Genomic DNA, 22,764 nt, shown 5'->3' with positions numbered 1-22,764 from the left:
CTGGATTCCGTTTTCTCCTGTTGATCTAAATGTCCATCTTTTTGCTCATACTAACTTTTTGATTACTATAACTTTATAATATTTCTTTTTTCCTGATCTTTATGCTTTCTGTTTCTTTTTCTTGTGTCACTGCATTGGGTAGCACCTCTGACTCATTGAATAGAAATGGTTAAGGCAGGAATTCACACCTTATTCTAGTTCTTAGTGGAAAAACATTGTTTTGTACTGTTAAGTACAATGTTAACTGTAGGTTTTTCAAGTATGATCTTAATTCAGGTTGTGGAAATTGTCTACTATTCCTAGTTTGCTGAGAGCTTTTATTGTGAATGACTGTTGAATTTTGTCTTGTGCTTTCTGCATCTTTTGAGATGATCAGAAAGTTTTTCTTTGTTAATATGGTGAATTTCAGTCATTCATTGATTTTCAGTTAGCCTGGTATTCCAAAATAAACTCTGTTTGATTATGATATATTATCCTTTTTATATATTACCAGGTTTGATTTGCTGGTATAAAAGTTTTCTTAAGATTGATTTATTTCTTCCTTGAATATTTCATAGAATTCACTAGTGAAATCATTTGGGCCTAGAGTTTTCTTTGTGGGAAGATTTTAATAACCAATTCAGTTTCTTTAACATATAGGATTAGATTCTGTTTTTTGTGTCAGTTTTGGTGAGTTGGATTTTTCAAGAAATTTGTTAGTTTCATTTAAATTAAAGTTAACATAAATTTCATACCATTCTCGTACCTTTTTTAGAGCAGTTGTAGCTTCACAGCAAGATGGAGTAGAAGATACGGAGATTTCCCATATACCCCCTGCCCTCACATATGGGACATGGCCCTCCCCCATTATCAAAATCTGGCTTCAGAGTGTACATTTGTTACAGTTGATTGAACTTAACATTGACACATCATTATCATCCGACATCATAATTTACTTTAGGGTTCACTCTTTTTATTTTATTTTTATTTTTGGCTGTTTTGGGTCTTCATTGCTGTGCGCGGGCTTTCTGTAGTTGGCGGCGAGCGGGGCTACTCTTCATTGCGGTGTGCGGGCTTCTCATTGAGTTGGCTTCTCTTGTTGTGGAGTGCGGGCTCTAGGCCCGCAGGCTTTAGTATTTGTGGCATGCGGGCTCAGTAGTTGTGGCTCGCAGGCTCTAGAGCGCAGGCTCAGTAGTTGTGGTGCATGGATTTAGTTGCTCCGTGGCATGTGGGATCTTCACAGACCAGGGCTCGAACCCATGTCCCCTGTGTTAGCAGGCGGATTTTTTTTCTTATAATTTTGGTATGTTGCTATTTTCTTTTTAAATTAATTAATTATTTATTTATTTTTGGCTGTGTTGGGTCTTCGTTTCTGTGCGAGGGCTTTCTCTAGTTGCGGCAAGTGGGGCCACTCTTCATCGCGGTGCGCGGGCCTCTCTTGTCGCGGAGCACAAGCTCCAGTCGCGCAGGCTCAGTAGTTGTGGCTGACGGGCCTAGTTGCTCCGCGGCATGTGGGATCCTCCCAGACCAGGGCTCGAACCCGTGTCACCTGCATTGGCAGGCAGATTCTCAACCACTGCGCCACCAGGGAAGCCCCTAGCAGGCGGATTCTTAACCACTGTGCCACCTAGGAAGCCCCTTGGGGTTCGCTCTTGGGGTAGGGCATTCTACAGGTTTTGACAAATGTATAAATGACATGTACCTACCATTACAGTATCACACAGGATAGTTTCACTGCCCTAAAAATCCTGTTCCTGTTCATCCCTTCTTCTCCCACTAACCCCTGACAACCACAGATCCTTTTACTATTTCCATAGTTGTGCCTTTCCAGAGTGTCATATAATTGGAATATATAGTATATAATCTTTTCAGGTTGGCTGGTCTCAGTAATTTGCATCTAAAGTTCCTCAGTGTCCTTTCATTGCTTGCTAGCTATTTTCTTTTTAGCACTTAATAATATTCCATTCCTCTCCAGCATTGGGTTTCTCAGTGTTCTGGGTTTGGGCCATTCTAATCAGTGTGTAGCTGTATCTCATTATTTCAATTTGCATTTCCCTGATGGCATATAATGTGGAGCATCTTTTCATCTCCTGCATTTTTGAAGAACAGTTTTTCAGGATACAGACTTTTTGATTGACAGTTTTTCCTTGAGCATTTTATTTTATTTTTTATATTAATTAATTAATTTATTTTTGGCAACTTTGGGTCTTTGTGCTGCACATGGGCTTTCTCTAGTTGCATCGAGTGGGGGCTACTCTTCCTTTCAGTGCGCAGGCTTCTCATTGCCGTGGCTTCTCTTGTTGCGGAGCACGGGCTCTAGGCGCACGGGCTTCAGTAGTTGTGGCTCCCGGGCTCTAGAGCTCAGGCTCAGTAGTTGTGGTGTACAGGTTTAGTTGCTCCACGGCATGTGGGATCTTCCTGGACCAGGGCTCGAACCCATGTCCCCTGCATTGGCAGGTGGATTCTTAACCACTGTGCCACCAGGGAAGTCTCTCTTTCAGCATTTTAAATAGCTCCTCTTGTTGCTTTCTGGCCTCCATGGTGTCTGAATAGAAATTGGCTGTTAATCTTGTTGACGGTTTCTTATATATGGTGGGTCATTTCTTTCTTGCTGCTTTTAAGAGTTTCTCTTTGTCTTCTGAAATTTTGATTATAATATGTCTTGGTGTGGATCATTTTGAGTTTATTCTGCTTCGAGTTTGTTGAACTTCATGGATGTGTAAGTTCATGTCTTTCATCAAATTTGGGAAGTTTTGGCCATAATTTCTTCATGAATTTTTTGTTCTTTTCTCTCTTCATGTGTATATTGGTAAATTTGATGGTGTCCCACTGGACTGCCAGGGAATTCTCCATTCCTCTTTTACTTTTATTAGAAGATGTAGTGTGTATTTTTACCCAGCGTTTTTAGTTCTTTTCAGCTGGAAGGTTGGTCTGGATACTTAGCTCAGCATGTTTTCTATAGCTTTTTTTTTTTTTTTTTTAATAAGAATAAAATTTTGGGCTTCCCTGGTGGCGCAGTGGTTGAGAATCCGCCTGCCAATGCAGGAGACACAGGTTAGAGCCCTGGTCCAGGAGGATCCCACATGCCGTGGAGCAACTAGGCCCGTGCGCCACAACTACCGAGCCTGCGCTCTAGAGCCTGTGAGCCACAACCACTGAGGCTGCGTGCTGCAGCTACTGAAGCCCGCGTGCCTAGAGCCTGTGCTCCACAACAAGAGAAGCCACCACAATGAGAAGCCTGCACATCGCAACAAAGAGTAGCCCCCGCTCACTGCAACTAAGCCTGTGCGCAGCAACGAAGACCCAACACAGCCAAAATAAATAAATAAATAAATAAATACATTTAAAAAAAAGAATAAAATTTCATTTTACTTTTTTTTTTATTGAAGTATAGTTGATTTACGATGTGTTAATTACTGCTGTACAACAAAGTGATTCAGTTATACATATATACTTTTTTTATATTCTTTTCTGTTATGACTTATCCTGGGATATTGAATATAGTTCTCTGTGCTACTGAATATAGTTCTCTGACCTTGTTGTTTATCCATTTTATATATAAAAGTTTACCTCTGCTAACCCCCCCAAAATATGGAACACTTCAGAAATTGCGAGTCATCCTTGTGCAGGGGTCATGCTAATCTTCTCTGTATTGTTCCGATTTTAGTATGTGCTGCCGCAGCAAGCACTCCTGTAATGTTTTTTAAAGCATTATTTTAGGTTTTGGAGATCAGCACTAAAATATGGTTGTCTTTAATCTGACTTCAGTCAGAAGTCTTGATAGACTTTAAAACCAGTTGATTTTGCCTAAAATAAAAGTCATTCATTTCTTTTTTTTTTTAAATTAACTATTTATTTTTTGGGCTGCGTCGGGTCTTAGTTGCGGCACGCGGGATCTCTACTTGAGGCGCGGGCTCAGTAGTTGTGGTGCACGGGCTTAGTTGCCCTGTGGCATGTGGGATCTTAGTTCCCCGAGCAGGGATTGAACCCACATCCCCTGCATTGGAAGGTGGATTTTTAATTACTGGACCACCAAGGAGGTCCTTCATTCATTTTTTAAAAAATTTAATTTAATTTATTTATTTTTGGTTGCATTGGGTCTTTGTCGCTGTATGTGGGCTTTCTCTAGTTGCGGCGAGCAGGGGCTACTCTTCATTGCCGTGCGCGGGCTTCTCATTGTGGTGGCTTCTCTTCGTTGCAGAGCATGGGCTCTAGGTGCACGGGCTTCAGTAGTTGTGGCATGTGGGCTCAGTAGTTGTGGCTTTCGGGCTCTAGAGTGCACGCTCAGTAGTTGTGGCGCATGGGCTTAGTTGCTCCACAGCATGTGGGATCTTCCCGGACCAGGGCTCGAACCCGCGTTCCCTGCATTGGCAGCTGGATTCTTAACCACTGTGCCACCAGGGAAGCCCCCTCATTCATTTTTTTTCTTCTTTTTTTTAATAAATGTATTTATTTTATTTGTTTATCTTTGGCTATGTTGGGTCTTCATTGCTGCGCACGGGCTTTGTCTAGTTGTGGCAAGTAGGGGCTACTCTTCGTTGAGGTGCTCAAGCTTCTCATTGCGGTGGCTTCTCTTGTTGGCGGAGCACAGGCTCTAGGAGTGCGGACTTCAGTATTTGTGGCACACGGGCTCAGTAGTTGTGGCTTGCGGGCTCTAGAGTGCAGGCTCAGTGGTTGTGGTGCATGGGCTTAGTTGCTCCACGGCATGTGGGATCTTCCCAGACCAAGGATTGAACCTGTGTCTCCTGCATTGGCAGGCGGATTCTTAACCACTGCACCACCAGGGAAGCCCTCATTCGTTTCTTAAATTGAAATAATGTAAGATACCGAATCTCCACCAAATAGTTTCTTGAACCAGGTGTTATGGGAAGAGCCCTGAGCTTAGGAATTAAATAGCCATATCCTACCACTCTGCAACCTTGTGTGAAGGCACTTCGACCTGTAGTACCATTTCTGGGAACGTGTTCCTTGCCCTACTGATCCCATGGCATAGTTGTTAGAATCACATGATGTGTGATAATAAAAGCTCTTTGAGAAATTAGAAGTAGTATGTAGTACTTTAAGACATAAAAAGTAGATTGCTGACTTGTCTAGCAAAAGTGTTTTTGGTAAAAGTAAAAATGTAGATGTAAGGCATACATATTATTTAAACATTTATTATGCTAGTTTGCTATCAACTCCAGCTCTTAAGGAAGGCCCCAAAGAGCCATGTCTTCTTGTTTCTCTTCAACTTATGTTCCAGAGATAGTGTATTTTGTGTAAATGAGCTGTGAACCTGAGAACTAACAGAATGCTGTAGTGCCCTTTGAATTAAAGCCAGATTTTTCAGTTGAACATTGATAAGACTTGCTTTACCTTCTTACCCACTGCAGGTGTTTAGTATGTATTTATTGGTTGATGTACCTTTGCTGTGATGTTAGTAACTGTCTCAAAGACAGGGAGAGTGGAAGGCTCTTTAAAAAAATAAGCTAGAGAACCGAACCGTATTTACTTTCTGAAATTGAGCTTTTCTTAAAATATCTACAAAAATGTAAAGCTCAGTACGGACTGATTTTAAAGCAACTATCAGAACTCAGTGAAATGATTGTTAGTCTTCAAAAGGAAATATGTTGAGGAGATTGATACACATAGTTTCAAGGGACTATCATTAAAATATTTGGAATTGATTTTCAAATTGTCATAGGAACTTATATAGGGTTTTTATATCTATCTTTGGTGGAATGTAATGAATACTTTAAGGGTAAAATTTGTTGTCAAAGCCAGTTCTAACAAATAAGGTCATGTGATTGAACTGGGTAGTACTATTTTGGGACATTTTAAACAAGTCACAGTCTGTAGGCTATCTCTCACTGATACTTTGGAATTTCTACCCATTAAGTGTGACTGACTTCATGGCAGGAATTCTCATGAACTTGGTCAGTCTGGTGTAGAGGAAAGGATGGGAGTTTGAGGACTGTCACTTCAATGATCTGTTTCCTTTATTTGAGTCAATAAACCATGCTTTGTGCTAAATAAATTTTAGGGAAGGGCTTCCCTGGTGGCGCAGTGGTTGAGAATCTGCCTGCCAATGCAGGGGACACAGGTTCGAGCCCTGGTCTGGGAAGATCCCACATGCCCTGGAGCAACTAGGCCCGTGAGCCGCAATTACTGAGCCTGCGCGTCTGGAGCCTGTGCTCGGCAACAAGAGAGGCCGCGATAGTGAGAGGCCCGCGCACCGCGATGAAGAGTGGCTCGCACTTGCCGCAACTAGAGAAAGCCCTCGCACAGAAACGAAGACCCAACACAGCCATAAATAAATAAATAAATAAATAAAATTAAAAAAAAATTTGTTTAGGGAAAAGAAAGTTAATAAGAAAAGGCTTAGAGTCGTCAGAAAAAGGAGTTGGATCTGATCCTTGGTTTTATAATTGTTCCCTTCAGAGTACCTGAGTGGCAGGAATAAATGGGCAGGTCTAAGAGGAATCTGTTGTCTTCAAATTTTTCACTTTGAACAGTTTTTCCTGATAGACTTCTTTTTGAGCTTTCTGCTCCTGAAAGTGTTCTGTGGCAAAGAAGCATTAGAAAACTAGGAATCAGTGAACATTATGGTCCCTACAGGTTTAAGTATTTTATTATCTGTATCTGAGAATGGTATTGTTTTGCCAAGATCATGCTAAATTCTAGGACTTTCGGAATGGGGGAGGAAAAGACCAAGATTAGCATGTAAGTCTGCGAAGCAAGAATAAAAGTGCTTCTGGAGACAAATCACTCGTCTTAGTCACCACAGGAGTGATACTACACTCTTGGAGTGGCTGGAGAAGTTCCTGATGTCCATGGGGTCCAATCTAGCAGGGAGGGCAAAACTGTAGAGCCTTCAGACTGCCGCCTGGATCTCCTTAGAACAAGGACATTGTCTTACAAATACAGTTATCAAATTTAGGAAATTTAACATTGACACGGTACCATTATCTACTATATAATCTGTCTTCACATTTCACCAATTATCTCAGAAATGTTTCTTATAAGATCTAAACCAAGATCCCACATTTTAGTTATATCTCTTTAGTCTTGATTAATTTGAAATAGTTCAGCCTGTGTCTTTGTCATTCATGACTTAAGTTTTTAACCACTGGACCACCTGTTCTTCATGACTTAAATTTTTGAAGCATACAGACAAATGTTAGATTTGTAAAATTCTTCCATGTTATTACATGCAGTTTGTTCATTCTGGTTATTGTTTAAGGGTTTGGCAAATTTTTTCTTAAAGGGACAAATGGTAAATATTTTAGGCTTGCAGGTATATGGACTCTGTCACAACTACCCAACTCTGTTGTAGCATAAAAAGCAGCCAAAGACAATACCTACATGAGTAGGTGTGACTGTGTTCAAATGAACATTTTAAAAATGGGCAGCTTGGTCATAATTTGGCATCCCTTGCTGCATAGTATTTCACTGTGGGCATATTGCACAATTTATTTATCCATTCTACCATTGATGGGTTTTGGGGGTTATTTCCAGTTTAGGGCTATTGCAAATAGTGCTGCTGTGAATATTTTTGCATATGTCTTCTGGTAAACATAGGTATTTATGTCAGTTACACTCCCACATGTGGAATTGCTGGGTCACAGGGGGTGCATGTTCAGCTTTAGCAGATATGGCCAGTTTTCCAGAACGCTTGTGCCAATTTATACTCCCACATGCAGTGTACAGTGTACAAGCGTTCTAATACTCTACTTTCTCACCAATGCTTGTAAGTTGTCTTTTTAATTTCAGTTTTTTGGCGGATTTGTGGTGATACACATTGTTTTGTAGTTGCTGATAACTAATGAAGTTGAGCACCCTTTTATATTTTGTACCATTGGGCTGTTCTCTTTTGTTTTTTACCAGTTTTTAAAAAAAATTAATTATTTTTGACTGCGTTGGGTGTTCGTTGCTGTGCGCGGGCTTTCTCTAGTTGCGGCAAGCGGGGGCTACTCTTCATTGCAGTGCGCGGGCTTTACATTTCAGTGGCTTCTCTTGTTGCGGAGCACGGGCTCTAGGTGCACGGGCTCCAGTAGTTGTGGCACGCAGTCTCGGTAGTTGTGGCGCGCGGGCTCTAGAGCGCGGGCTCAGTAGTTGTGGTGCGCGGGCTTAGTTGCTCCGCGGCATGTGGGATCGTCTCGGATCAGGGCTTGAACCTGTGTCCCCTGCATTGACAAGCGGATTCTTAACCACTGCACCACCAGGGAAGCCCCTGATGTGTTTCTCGAAGCTGAGGATTTATATCCTTTAAAATTTCTAGGAAACTTTAGCTTTTATTCTTCTGTGTCTAGTTGTCTAATTTTCTGTCAGCTGTGCTTTTACTTTCATTGGATGTTATTTGTTCTATGGGTTACATATATATATTTCTCAAGTCTTTCTGTCTTTTTAGCGTCCTTAATCACTTTATGTATTCTAATTTTACAAGCCCTGTCATGTTTTTTCTATTATCTGAAAATGTTAGGATTCTAATCTTGCTGTTAGCTTTGTTTGTTGACTTAAAAACACTTAATTATGTTTGAATTGTGGCCTGTCAGTTCTCTTTCAGTGGAAGTTTATTTGGGAATCCTGTTGATCTGGGTTGAGAATTTGCTCATTAAGGCACTTCAGAGGACCCGCCAACTTTAGGACCAATTCTTTTTTTTTTTTTTTTTTGGCCGTACCGTGCAGTATGCGGGATCTTAGTTCCCTGATTAGGGATGCAATGTGTGCCCCGTGCATTGGGAGTGCGCAGTCTTAACCACTGGACCACCAGGGAAGTTCCTAGGACCAATTCTTTTGTTAATTTGGCATGGGGTTCCTAGACTAAGTATTGATAGTGTACATCTCCAACTCAAATTATCTTGAGGCGGAAGCTTGTTTTCCTCCTTAGTTTTTAGCTGGCAGATATTTTTTCCAGCTTATCCTTTCCCTAATGGTGCAACCTGTTGATACCCCTGGTGTTATGTGTGTATGTGTGTGATAGGTGATTGTCTTAGTTCTAATGTCCTCACTTGCATAGGTCTGTAGTCTTACTTCCTGACCCTGTAGAGAAACTCAAACCCTAGCATTTAAGTTATCAAGGTTGATATTACTTACCTATTTAATCCCATTATCCCCAGTCTCCTGTCACCCTAGAATTTTAGTTTTTAACTCAACAAGATTGCCACTTTGACTTTTAGTTTGAATTTTTTTTTCTTCTTTTATTTTTGTCCCTGGGGATTTGTTCTCCTTCTAATTCAGCTACACATTTAAAATAATGTCTGTATTTATTTATTTATTTTTTATAGCTACTTTATTTATTTATTTATTTTATTTTTTTTAGCTGTGTTGGGTCTTTGTTTCGTGTGAGGGCTTTCTCTAGTTGCGGCAAGCGGGGGCCACTCTTCATCGTGGTGCAGGGACCACTCTTCATCGCGGTGCGCGGGCCTCTCACTATTGCAGCCCCTCCCGTTGCGGGGCACAGGCTCCAGACGCGCAGGCTCAGCAGTTGTGGCTCACGGGCCCAGTTGCTCCGCGGCATGTGGGATCTTCCCAGACCAGGGCTCGAACCCGTGTCCCCTGCATTAGCAGGCAGATTCTCAACCACTGCGCCACCAGGGAAGCCCCATGACTGTATTTTTTATCAAACATATATTTTTAGTGGTAGAGTTTTCTGGTTATTTAGTCTGCCATATTGCTAGAGCCAGCAACACCTTTTCATCTGTAAAATGGGGTGAAGACAGTGAACTTGTGAGGAGTAAATGAGGTAATATATATAAAGTGCCTCATGGTAAATTCTCAGTAATTGGTAGTAATTATAATACTTTTTGTTCTCCTCAAGAATAAGAATACTACACCAGTGATTACCTATGATTAGAGGTGATAATTATAACACTATTATCATTTCTTTTATTAATAAACTTGGGAAATGTTTCTAGAAAGCATTATTTTAACTCAAAGCAGTTAAAATACATAAAGAAACTTATGGAATGTTTACTGTCATTGTACTTTGTGAGGTAAAAGGATTCTGGACTCTAAGTGATAGGTTTTTTCCCCCATAACTGTTTTCAGTTTATGAAGATGACTGTGATTTTCTGTGAACATTCTTGGTTTCTGGCTCATGTTCAGTTTCTGCTCCTTTATTCACTTCCTCACATCCGCTTTCTGGCACAGTCATTTATTGATAAATAGACCCAAACATGGCATCATAAATGTGTATATTCTACTCACACAAACGTATACCATTGTCGTTCTTTTTACTGCACGTTGGCACTACCTTGTCTTTAATGAATAAGTCAAAAAATAAAGAAATAAGGACACTACGGCACAAATTTAAAGCACTTTTAAGTATTGCAGTTAGGTTTATCTTTTTTAAGGTTTACTCAGCTCAGCAGAATTTTAAGTGGGCTGTATAAATAGGTAGGATGAGACCACTTTATATACATCCAGAATAAGATTAGATTAAATTTCCAATTTAGTCAGAGATGTAACAGCTTATCAAAAGGAGTGTGGTCACACAACTGGGAATAGAAGCAGCCTGTTAGAGCTGTCCCTGACCCCCAGAGTCTCTAATTGGGGTATGCAGCTGCTTAGATAACTCACCAAAGGCAGGCTGCCTTTGCTGGCTCTGGAAGGCTCAAGTTTCGGTACCCTATTATTCTTTAGGTTTTTCAGTACTAATCAAGAGGAATTTACTCTTAACCATCTGGCTTCTTTAGAGAATGTTTAAGAACTTGAGCTCTAATATTTGAACCACATCCAGCGGCAGCTTGAGCAGGCCCTCTTCAGGGTGAGGGTAGTTGGGATGAGGATTGAATGAGGAAGTACAGTCAGGGGCCAGTGGGTGTCCCTGAGAAGTCTCTTGTCTCTGCCTCCAGCTTTCCATCCCCTGACTCTGGTCTACTACACTTTTATGTGGGTGATTCTGATACTGAGCTTGTCAGGAGGACCAGAATCCCAAATCCATTTCCATGCAAGCTCTAAGAATCCTTGATGTATGACGAGGTCCCTATTTGTTCTTTTGTTTCTTCTGCCACATCTTTAAGAATGTTTTTCTTATTGCACTTTATTACTGGAACTAGTACCCTTGACAGGTTTGTGAGTCTCCCTCTTTCCATTTATTCAGATCTTACCATTAGAAAATAGAAGGTCTCAGTTTTCTACCTCTTCATTCATCACTTGTCCCTATAGTTGTTGATAGAAGTTATTTTGTCTGTCTTAAGCATATATCTGATAATATTTTAATTTCTCAAATTAATCTGTTTAGAAATTGACTATCACCTTAAATTACATGTAGAGATGTTTTATTGTGATCTGCTCAATATATATTTCTCAGTAGTTTGGATCTGAATTTTTAAATGATTTTAGTACAGTAAAACTGTTGAGAAAATTTTTATGGATTACGTACATTGTCCGGTACTCCACTGAATATTGATGTTAAAGATTTGAATAAGACACTATTTCTGTCCTCAAGGAGTTCGAATAACAGATAAATCTATAAACCAGTCATTTCTGTATTACGCTGCGAGTGGTGTGCATGTGTGCAATAGTGATATGCCCATGTGGTTGGCGAGAACATTTTAGCTCAATCTCTGGGCGGTTCAGAGAAGGATTAGTAGGAGAACTAAGTCTCATTCTACTCTAATACATACCTTAGCACATCATTCTAGTTTAAGTGCCAACACTACAAAATTTTAATATACATTTTCTCAGATAAATAACAAGTTGTCAATGATAAGACTTGCACCCAGATGCTTTTGTTTAGAATATGTAATGCAGCTTTTGGGATGTACCAGGAATAGTGTTGGGCAAAAAATTAGGAACTCAGAAACCCATGTAATGTTTAAAAAGCAACGAGATAACCAGACTGATCTGTGAGGCTTACTCGTCTGTTTAATTTGGAAGAGCTCATCTTAATGATTCTTAATATTTCTTATTTTAAAACATGCTATTTATTTATTTTTAATTGTAAAATAAACATAACAAAATTTACCATTTTAGTCATTTTTAAGTGTATAGTTCAGTGGCATTAAGTACATTTATGTTGTTGTGTGACTGTTACTACTATCCATCACCAGAACTTTGTCATTTTCCTAAATTGAAAACTCTGTACCCATGAAACAGTAACTTCCATTCCTCTCTCTCTCCAGACCCTACCAACCACCATTCTGTTTTTGTCTCTCTTAATATTTGATATCATATGTTTTTTTCCATTATATTATTTTGTAATAATAGTTTTCAAAGGAAAAAATGAATGGTATATTTTTAACACTTCATCTTTTTTTTTTTTTACTGTTTTATATTTATTTTATTTATTTATTTTCTTTATCTTTTTGGCTGTCGGGTCTTAGTTGTGGCATGCAGGATCTTTCATTGCGGTGTGGGCTCTTTGTGGTGTGTGGGCTTCTCTCTGGTTGTGGTGCGTGGTTTCTAGAGCGCGTGGGCTCCGTAGTTTGTGGCACGTGGGCTCTCTCTTTGAGGCACGTGCGCTCAGTAGTTGTGGCATGTGGGCTTAGTTGCCCCGCGGCACGTGGGATCTTAGTTCCCTGACAAGGGATCGAACGAACCCGCGTCCCCTGCATTGGAAGGTGGATTCTTAACCACTGGACCACCAGGGAAGTCCCTAACACTTTATCTTATTAGCCTATTTGATGATCACATTTATATTAAATTTTTACTTGCAAAATATGGAAGTCATTCAGCATTTGATTTATTTGAGCTCTGCTTTTATAATCCATAAAGTGCAAATCTTTTAAATTGTTGCACAGATTTTAGCTATAACTTAAATGCATAGTTAAATATAGTTATACCATGTTTCAGTGGCCATTAAAATATTTTAAGAGTTCAGTTATAATTTTTCTAAAATTTAATGTCAGGAACCTAAATTGGAAAAAAACCTAATGTAGACTAATATTTCTCATTCAACAGGAGAACCATATTGGAAATTGTGTGTTACTGGAATTTTCCACATTTTAAAAATCAAATTTTAAATTTACCAGTAGAGTTTTGTAGTATATCAGTATTTTGTCCATTAGAGTTTTTTCTTTTTTTTCTTTTATTGAAGTATAGTTGATTACAATGTTTCAGGTGTACAGCAAAGTGATTCAGTTATACATACGTACATATATATATATTTTTCAGATTCTTTTCCATTATAGGTTATTACAAGATATTGAATATGATTTCCTGTGCTATATAGTAGGCCCTTGTTGTTTACCTATTTTACACATCGTACTGTGTAGCTGTTAATTCCAAATTTTCAATTCATCCTTCCCCCCTTCCCCTTTGGTAACCATATGTTTGTTTTCTGTGTCTGTGAGTCTGTTTCTGTTTTGTGAATAAGTTCATTTGTATCTTTCTTTAAAAATGGTTTTTATTTTTTTAAAATTTTTCTTTAATTTTTTGGCTGCACCACATGGCACGCAGGATCTTAATTCCCCGACCAGGGATTGAACCCATGCCCCCTGCAGTGGAAGCTCAGAGTCCTAACCACTGGACCACTAGGGAATTCCCCATTTGTATCATTTTTTTTTAAAGATTCCACCTATGTGATATCATACGACATTTGTCTTTCTCAGTGTGACTTACTTCACTTAGTATGATAATCTCTAGGTCCATCCATGTAGCTCCAAATGGCATTATTTCATTCTTCTTTCTGGCTGAGTATTATCCAGTTTTGTGTGTGTTTGTGTGTGTATACACCACATCTTCTTTATCCATTCAACTGTTGATGGACATTTAGGTTGCTTCCATGTCTTGGCTATTGTAAATACTGCTGCTGTGAACATTGGGGTGCATGTATCTTTTCAAATTAGAGTTTTTCTCTGGCTATGTGCCCAGTAGTGGGATTGTTAGATCATATGGTAGTGCTATTTTTAATTTTTTAAGGAACCGCCTTACTATTCTCAATAGTGGCTGCCCCGATTTATATTCCCACGAACAGCGTAGGAAGGTTCCCTTTTCTCCACACCCTCTCCAGCATTTATTGTTTGTAGACTTCTTTTTTCTTTTCTTTTTGAAATAAATTTATTTATTTATTATTTATTTTTGGCTGCATTGGGTATTTGTTGCTGCACATGGGCTTTCTCTAGGTGTGGTGAGCTGGGGGCTACTCTTCATTGCGGTGTGTGGGCTTCTCATTGCAGTGGCGTCTCTTCACAGGCTCTAGGCACACGGGCTTCGGTAGTTGCAGCACGCGGGCTCAGTACTTGCGGCTCGCGGGCTCTAGAGCACAGGCTCAGTAATTGTGATGCACAGGCTTAGTTGCTCCGCGGCATGTAGGATCTTCCCGGACCAGGGATCGAACCTGTGTCCCCTGCATTGGCAGGCTGATTCTTAACCACTGCACCACCAGGGAAGTCCCTCTTTGTAGACTCTTTTTTTTTTAAAGTATTTATTTATTTATTTATGGCTGTGTTGGGTCTTCGTTTCTGTGCGAGGGCTTTCTCTAGTTGTGGAAAGCGGGGGCCACTCTTCATCGCGGTGCGTGGGCCTCTCGCTATCGCGGCCTCTCTTGTTGCAGAGCACAGGCTCCAGACGTGCAGGCTCAGTAATTGTGGCTCACGGGCCCAGCTGCTCCGCGGCACGTGGGATCTTCCCAGACCAGGGCTCGAACCCGTGTCCCCTGCATCGGCAGGCAGATTCTCAACTACTGCGCCACCAGGGAAGCCCTCTTTTTAGACTTTTTGATGATGGCCATTCAGACTGGTGTGAGGTGATAGCTCATTTTAGTTTTGATTTGCATTTCTCTAATAATTTGTGAAGTTGAGCATCTTTTCATATGCCTGTTGGCCATGTGTATGTATTCTTTTGAGATTCTCTACCCATTTTTTGATTGGGTTGTTTGAGCTGCATAAGCTGTTTTATATTCTGGAAATTAATCCCTTGCTTGAGTCACATTGTTTGCAAATATTTTCTCCCATTCCATAGGTTGTCTTTTCATTTTGTTTATGGTTTCCTTTGCTGTGCAAAAGCTTTTAAGTTTAATTAGGTCCCATTTGTTTATTTTTGCTTTTGTTTCCATTACTCTAGGAGATGGATCCAAAAAAATATTGCTGTGATTTAAATCAAAGAGTGTTCTGCCTATGTTTTCCTTTAGGCGTTTTATAGCATCTGGTGTTACATTTAGGTCTTTAATCCATTTTGAGTTTGTTTTTGTATGTCGTGTTATAGAATGTTCCAATTTCATTCTTTTACATGTAGCTATCCAGTTTTCCCAGCACCACTTATTGAAGAGACTGTCTTTTCTCCATTGTATATTCTTGCCTCCTTTGTCATAGATTAATTGACCATAAGTGCGTGAGTTTATTTCTGGGCTTTCTGTCCTGTTCCATTTATTTATGTGTCTGTTTTTGTGTCAGTACCATACTGTTTTGATTATTGTAGCATTGTAGTATAATCTGAAGTCAGGAAGCGTGATTCTTCCAGCTCCATTCTTCTTTCTCAAGATTGTTTTGGCTATTTAGGGTCTTCTGTGTTTCCATGCAAATAAAAAAGTTTTTTGTTTCAGTTCTGTGAAAAATGTCATTGGTAATTTGATAGGGATTGCATTGAAACTGTAGATTGCCTTGTATGGTCATTTTGACAATATTGATTTTTCCAATCCGGGAACACCGTGTATCTTTCCATCTGCTTGTGTCATCTTCAGTTTCTTTCATTAGCATCTTACAATTTTCAGAGTATGGGTCTTTTGCCTCTTTAGGTAGGTTTATTCTTAGGTATTTTACTCTTTTTGATGCGATGGTAAATAGGGTTGTTCCCTTAATTTCTCTTTCTGATCTTTTGTTGTTAATGTATAGAAATGCAACAGGTTTCTGTATATTAATTTTGTATTCTGCAACTTTACCGAATTCATTGATTAGCTCTAGTAGTTCTCTGGTAGTGTCTTTAGGATTTTTTTTTTTTTTTTTTTACATTTATTTATTTATTGATTGATTGCTATGTTGGGTCTTCGTTTCTGTGCTAGGGCTTTCTCCAGTTGCAGCAAGTGGGGGCCACTCTTCATTGCGGTGCGCGGGCCTCTCACTACCGTGGCCTCTCTTGTTGCGGAGCACAGGCCCCAGACGCGCAGGCTCAGTAGTTGTGGCTCATGGGCCCAGTTGCTCCGCGGCATGTGGGATCCTCCCAGACCAGGGCTCGAACCCGCGTCCCCTGCACTAGCAGGCAGATTCTCAACCACTGCGCCACCAGGGAAGCCCCAGGATTTTTTATGTATAGTATTATGTCATCTGCAAACAGTGACAGTTTTACTTCTTTCTTTCCAATTTGGATTCCTTTTATTTCTTTTACTTCTCTGATTGCTGTGTCTAGGACTTCCAAAACTATGTTGCAGAAAAGTGGTGAGAGTGGGCATCCTTGTCTCGTTCCTGATCTTAGAGGGAATGCTTTCAGCTTTTCACCATTGAGTATGATGTTATCTATGGTCTGTCATATATGGCCTTTGTTATGTTGAGATATATTACCTCTTTGCCCACTTTCTGGAGGGTTTTTATCAGAAATGGATGTTGAATTTTATCAAAAGCTTTTTCTTCATCTGTTGTGGTGATCATATGGTTTTTATCCTTCAGTTTGTTATTGTGGTGTTATCACGTTGATTGATTGCGGATATTGAAAAGTCCTTGCGTTTCTGGGATCCCACTTGATCATGGCGTATGATCCTTTTAATGTACTGTTGGATTCGGTTTGCTAGTATTTTGTTGAGGATTTTTACATCTATGTTCATCAGTTATGTTGGCCTAAATTTTTTTTTTATAAATTTATTTATTTTATTTTTGGCTGCTTTGGGTCTTTGTTACTGTGCACAGGCTTTCTCTAGTTGCGGCAAGTGGGGGGCTACTCTTTGTTGCGGCGCACAGGCTTCTCATTGCAGTGGCTTCTCTTGTTGCGGAGCACGGGCTCTAGGCTCGTGGGCTTGGTAGTTGTGGCTCGTGGGCTCTAGAGCGCAGGCTCAGTAGTTGTGGCTCGTGGGCTTAGTTGCTCCATGGCATGTGGGATCTTCCCAGACCAGGGCTCAAACCCATGTCCCCTGCATTGGCAGGCAGATTCTTAACTGCTGCGCCACCAGGGAAGCCCGGCCTAATATTTCTTATTGTACATTTTAAAAATCAGATCTTAAATTTACCAATGGAGTTGGTGGTATATCAGTATTTTGTCCATTTAATGTTTTCTGCTGAAACAGTTTGATGTATATTTTGTAAATCTTGTTTTTCATAGACTGTTTACTTAAAGAAAGTTTTCTAAAGAAAATTAGAAAAATTTGTTTTTACCTCAGTTTGTTCCAGAAGTATTTAAGGTTATTAAATTAGAAGTTGTTTATAACTTTGAGTTTATTAAGCTTAGAATTCAGACATGAGTAATTTTGTCAGAACTTTGATTTTTCTCATGTGTAACTTGTATCATTTTTTAGGCAAAATGTTTCATGGATTTCAAAGCTGGAGGCACCTTGTGTCACATTCTTGGGGCTGCTTACAAATATAAAAATGAACAGGGATGGTAAGTTTTTGTATTTATTCGCATGTTTTGCTGTGTAATTGAAGTTTTTCAGTGTTAAACCTGTTCCTCCTTTGTATGGTGTTAGAGAATTCTATAAGCACGTTATGATTAATATCCAGAGTATGTTGTCTTTTATCTAGAGCTCTAATTTACTTTTTGCCTACATCCAAGAAAAATATCAAACAAATGTTGCAGTTATTATGCAAGTTATTTTTCATATATGGCTGTATGTAGATAATAGATGGATGTGCATTATTAGCAAATGGGAAGGTAGGCTCACTGTGAAGTACATAAATGTCTATTATAATGTGCTGAAAGACACATTATGTATTGTTTTATTGATTAAATGAGCATGAGAGTTTGTTGTTATCAGAGGGTAGCCTTCTGTTTTTCAGTTCTGTTTTCAGCTCTGCTGTTGCAGCTCTTGCCAGAGTATTCCCTGATCTAGGATTGACAGCATGTCTGGGTACTCTCATATGGTTTATACCCTTGCTCTGGTTTCCCAGTTGGAACTCTTTTCTTTACTGGTTTTCTTGTTCAGCTTGTATCTCTTCCAAGTCTGACCTGGACTCTTGAGGACAGAGTGTCAAAGTGAAATGTCTTTTCCTAAGTCATTGTGTAACTCGCTTTGTGTGCCAGTACAGTGAAATATTTTTATCTGAAAAGATTTAAGATTGTGTAGAAGGATATGTAAAATAAATCATCTTTAAATTAAAAATGTGGCCAAAAAAGAAGTAAAGGATAGAGTTAGAGACTTTAAGAGGAATGAGGAGTAAGAATTTTTCTAAGTCTTCTTCTCAGATTGTACCAGAATTATCCTCTTTCCAGTATAATTATACACCAATTGCAGTACACACCTTCCCCCATCTCCTGTGACTTACACACTTGCAGTTAGTGGATCACTTATGTTCCAACAGTGCATGTTTTAGTAACTGCCCACCCATTTGGACATCTGAACGGTGGGCTGTCATCTTGATACTGCTTCTGACTTGCCCCACGCCCAACATACTGTTCTGAACCCTTGTTCTCCAGTCGAACCTCACAGTGTAGCTCCGAAGTTTGTTGATTTCCTCATTATGGCCATTCTCTTTTCCCATTGTTTCTTTTTGTTTCTGCTTTCTTACTTACTTCCTGCTTCCTCTTAGCTTCCAGTTATGTCAGGATGGAATGTCACGTATATGAGGTTGAGTGGGAACACATGAGGTTGAGTGGGAACACCTGGTAATTATTGGTATATTTGTGAATAGACTGTACAGATTAAGAGTCCAGAATTAGAGGGACTCCCCTGGTGGCACAGTGGTTAAGAATCAGCCTGCCAGTGCAGGGGACACAGGTTCAAGCCCTGGTCTGGGAAGGTCCCACATGCCGCGGAGCAGCCAAACCCATGCGCTGCAACTACTGAGCCTGCACTCTAGAGCCCACGAGCCACAACTACTGAGCCCACGAGCCACAAGTACTGAGCCCACATGCCACAGCTACTGAAGCCTGCACGCCTAGAGCCCTTACTCTGCAACAAGAGAAGCCACCGTAGTGAGAAGTGCATGTACTGCAACGAAGAGTAGCCCCCGCTCGCCGCGACTAGAGAAAGCCCCCCGTGCAGGAACAAAGACCCAGTGCAGCCAAAAATAAATAAATAAATTTATTTAAAAAAAAAAAAGATTCTAAAATTAGTGTGTTTGAGTTTGATCTTTCTGGATATCTCTAAATAGTGTTAAAAAAAAAAAGGAACGTCTTACTTGTAGTGGGTTTTTTTTTCTTTTCTTTTTCAATAAATTTATTTATTTTATTTATTTATTTTTGGCTGTGTCGGGCCTTCGTTGTTGCCTGCACGCTCTTCTCTAGTTGAGGTGAGTGGAGGCTACTCTTCGTTTTGGTGTGCGGGCTTCTCATTTGGGTGGCTTCTCTTGTTGCAGAGCACGGGCTCTAGGCGTGCGGGCTTCAGTAGTTGTGGCTCACGGGCTCTAGAGTGCAGGCTCAGTAGTCGTGGTGCACGGGCTTAGTTGCTCTGTGGCATGTGGGATCTTCCCAAATCAGGGCTCGAGCCCGTGTCCACTGCATTGGCAGGCGGATTCTTAACTACTGCGCCACCAGGGAAGCCCTTATTTGTAGTTTTTCAAGTATAGTTATATATAACTGAGGGACACCAAGAAGGATGGTTTTGACATACTGTGGAAATCCAAAAACACTTCCTGAAGAAGAGATTAAATGCAACCAAGTTCAGCCCAGTAACAGAAAAGTAAATGTCAGTGCCCTCTTGTAGAGTGGTTAGGACCTTGTTTATTCTCTTACAGTTCTAAACAGGTTGCTGTATGTTGTAATCATAGTTAATGCCTTTCAGAGAGATTATTGAATGAAAATATTTTGTATATTAGTTTTGCTTGGCAGTGGTAAACTAGGTTCAATGAACATAAAGTTTAGGATTAGTCTTTTTTTAAAAAAAATATTTATTTATTTATTTTGGCTGCGCTGGGTCTTAGTTGTGGCACACGGGATCTTTGTTGCGGTATGTGGGATCTTTAGTTATGGCATGTGGACTTCTTAGTTGCAGCATGTGGACTTCATAGTTGCGGCATGCATGTGGGATCTAGTTACCTGCCCAGGGATCGAACCCAGGCCCCCTGCATTGGGAGCATGGAGTCTTACTCACTGGACCACCAGGGAAGTCCCTAGGATTTGTCTTAACATGAGAAGTAACCTTTTATTTTTCCCTATGACACTATTTGCTACTGACATTTATTTCTTACAGACAAGGTCAGACCTTTTTGTTTAAGTTAGAATGATAATACTTTTCTTTCTACCTTAAGACTTGATTGTTCAACTTTTATTTCCTTCTTCAAAGTCTCCTTCAGATTAAAATATTTTGTTTCAGTTTTTACCACAGAAAGTCTCTGGCAGTGGCTTTCAACTTTTAGGCATCACTTGGAGTCCTTGTTAAAAATATAAATTACTGGGCTTTATGAACATAGAGTGTCATCTACTAAGCTTGGCATGAAAACAGAATCTGCATTTTCAAAAAGCACTCTAGATGATCCTAAGACCACACATTGAGAAATGCTGGTTAGTCAGGTTGTCATTTAAATGAAAATGTGGTTTAGACCTTTTAACTTGTGAAGAATTATCCATTTTGATAGCATAGTTTAAAACACTGTTTTCTGTTAGTCATCTAGCTTTTTAATTAAAAAAAAATACACACACACACACACACACACACACACAGAGCGAGCGCCCCATGCAAGGGTTCAAACCAATTTCCTTATCCTCAAAGTCACATACCTAGTGGGATATAATTTGTTAGTCTACTTTTGTATAGTAGACCTCCATCTTCTTCCCATATGTGCCTGCCTATTTCCAGTCTCTATATCTAGGCTGTGTGCCATTCTTTTGGGATGCAGCGTACTGGACCTCTTACTGGTGATGGTCTTCAGGCTTTTATAGCTTAGCCTCATTAAACAAAGCCCCTTACACTCGAGGCCCACTTTGGTCACTTCCCGTACAACTGTTTGCTGTACTGTTGCTATTTGCCTTGCCCCCAGCTCAGTGCATTTTTGTTTTGCCTTTTATTTTTATTTAAAAAAAAAAAAATTTTTTTTTTAAAGTACATATATATTTTTTTAAAAATTAATTAATTAATTTATTTTTGGGTGTGTTGGGTCTTCGCTTCTGTGTGAGGGCTTTCTCTAGTTGTGGCAAGTGGGGGCCACTCTTCATCGCGGTGCGCGGGCCTCTCACTATCGCGGCCTCTCTTGTTGCGGAGCACAGGCTCCAGACGCGCAGGCTCAGTAGTTGTGGCTCACGGGCCCAGTCGCTCCGCGGCATGTGGGATCTTCCCAGACCAGGGCTCGAACCCGTGTGCCCTGCATTGGCAGGCGGATTCTCAACCACTGCGCCACCAGGGAAGCCCCTGTTTTGCCTTTTAGAAGTTTGCTTCTGAGGCCCTTTACACCACTTTCCCAGAAGTTAAACTCATTCGCTAGGATTCATTATTGATTAGTTTTATTCAGACTTTTTTATGCATGGCTGAGGATAAGAGAACATCTCTAAGTATATTAACAAGAAGTAGCGAATTTAGAGTAATACAGCTAATAAGACCTTTTTGACAGACAGTAGGTATTGTCTTAGATTGAAAGGCTGCTGCAAGACATTGCCCAGCAGATTGCCAGAGGAAAATAAAGCAGAAGACTCATTAATTAATTAATAAACCCTCAATGGAGAGCTTATATTTACAGCCTAAATGGCCCAAAGTTTTAAGTCAGAAAGAAAGAAAATGTGTTCATATGTAGTCTTTCTCTATAGGTCTTAGGGTAATAATATCTCTTTCAAAATTTTTTTTTTTCCCCTTTTCTAGAGCCCTCCTATGAGGCCTGCCCAGTGCTAGCTTCATTCCGAAATTGTCAGATGGAATCATAATTGTATTATGTTTCTTGTTATTTCAACTCAAGTTGAAATAACAAGAAACAATACAGTTGCCAAATCATCTGCAAACAGAATTGTGCTAATTTATTGTCCTACCAAAATGTATTGAGAGTGTACTTTTTCCCTGGCCAATAGTTGTATTTATTTGTATTACCTCACCTTTTGATCTTGGCAGTCTGTGATAGAGTCAAAAAAAAGGTTTTACAGTTTTAGTTTAATTTGCATTTCCCTTTTGGGCAGGTTTGAGCATCTTGCCATATTATAAAAAGTAAAGTTTATTTGAATACCCTTGGTAATTTCAGAATAAGTCAAATAAAATCTTTCAACTAAAGGTTATACTGTATTTACCTGATTTCTTTATTTCAAGTTTTCTAATATTCATATATGTACTTTTGCTTACCTAGCATACTGCAGATTGAGGAAAACTTTAATGTGTCATGTTATCAAATCATTGTTTGGGAAACCATTTTAGTTTATTATTATGGAAAATATAAACTATACATAAAAGAAGAGAGAATAATATAATGAGCTGCCATGTCTAATCATGCATCTTCAGCTTAATAGAATTTCATCTGTAAATACTTCTCTGTGTATTTAGTTCTAAAATTAGATTTTAAAAAAGCATAGTAACAGTACCATTATCATAACCAAGAAAATTATCAATAAGTTTTCAATGTTATTAAATATCTACTTAGTGTTCAAGTTTCCCTTATTATCTCATGAACATTTTTTATATTTTGTTTGAGTCAGTATCCAAACAAGATTCATACGTTGCAGTTGGTTCATATGACTCTTAAATCTCCGTTTAAAAATTTCTGATTTTCCTTCTCACTCTTTCTTCTTTTCCTCGAAAATAATTATTATTATTTTTTACAAAAACAGGTTGTCTTGTAGAATTGTATTATGTCCTAGATTTTGCTGATA

General features: G+C 39.5%; 1 protein-coding gene and 1 pseudogene across 3 annotated transcripts in view; one reads left to right on the top strand and one right to left on the bottom strand.

Moving 5' to 3' along the window:
- Positions 1-22,764, top strand: part of SMARCC1 (SWI/SNF related, matrix associated, actin dependent regulator of chromatin subfamily c member 1) — a 181,105-nt gene that overhangs the window by 17,430 nt on the left and 140,911 nt on the right. For all 3 annotated transcript variants that reach the window (XM_061196677.1, XM_061196678.1, XM_061196679.1), the window contains exon 3: positions 17,342-17,427. In XM_061196677.1, the coding sequence (XP_061052660.1) occupies positions 17,342-17,427 (86 nt within the window). The remainder of the gene's footprint in view (positions 1-17,341; positions 17,428-22,764) is intronic.
- LOC133095875 (U6 spliceosomal RNA) lies at positions 3,565-3,662 on the bottom strand (annotated as a pseudogene).

Source organism: Eubalaena glacialis, chromosome 7 (assembly GCF_028564815.1).
Source record: "Eubalaena glacialis isolate mEubGla1 chromosome 7, mEubGla1.1.hap2.+ XY, whole genome shotgun sequence".
Classification (NCBI taxonomy): Eukaryota; Metazoa; Chordata; class Mammalia; order Artiodactyla; family Balaenidae; genus Eubalaena; species Eubalaena glacialis.
This window is presented reverse-complemented; position numbering and strand designations above follow the sequence as displayed.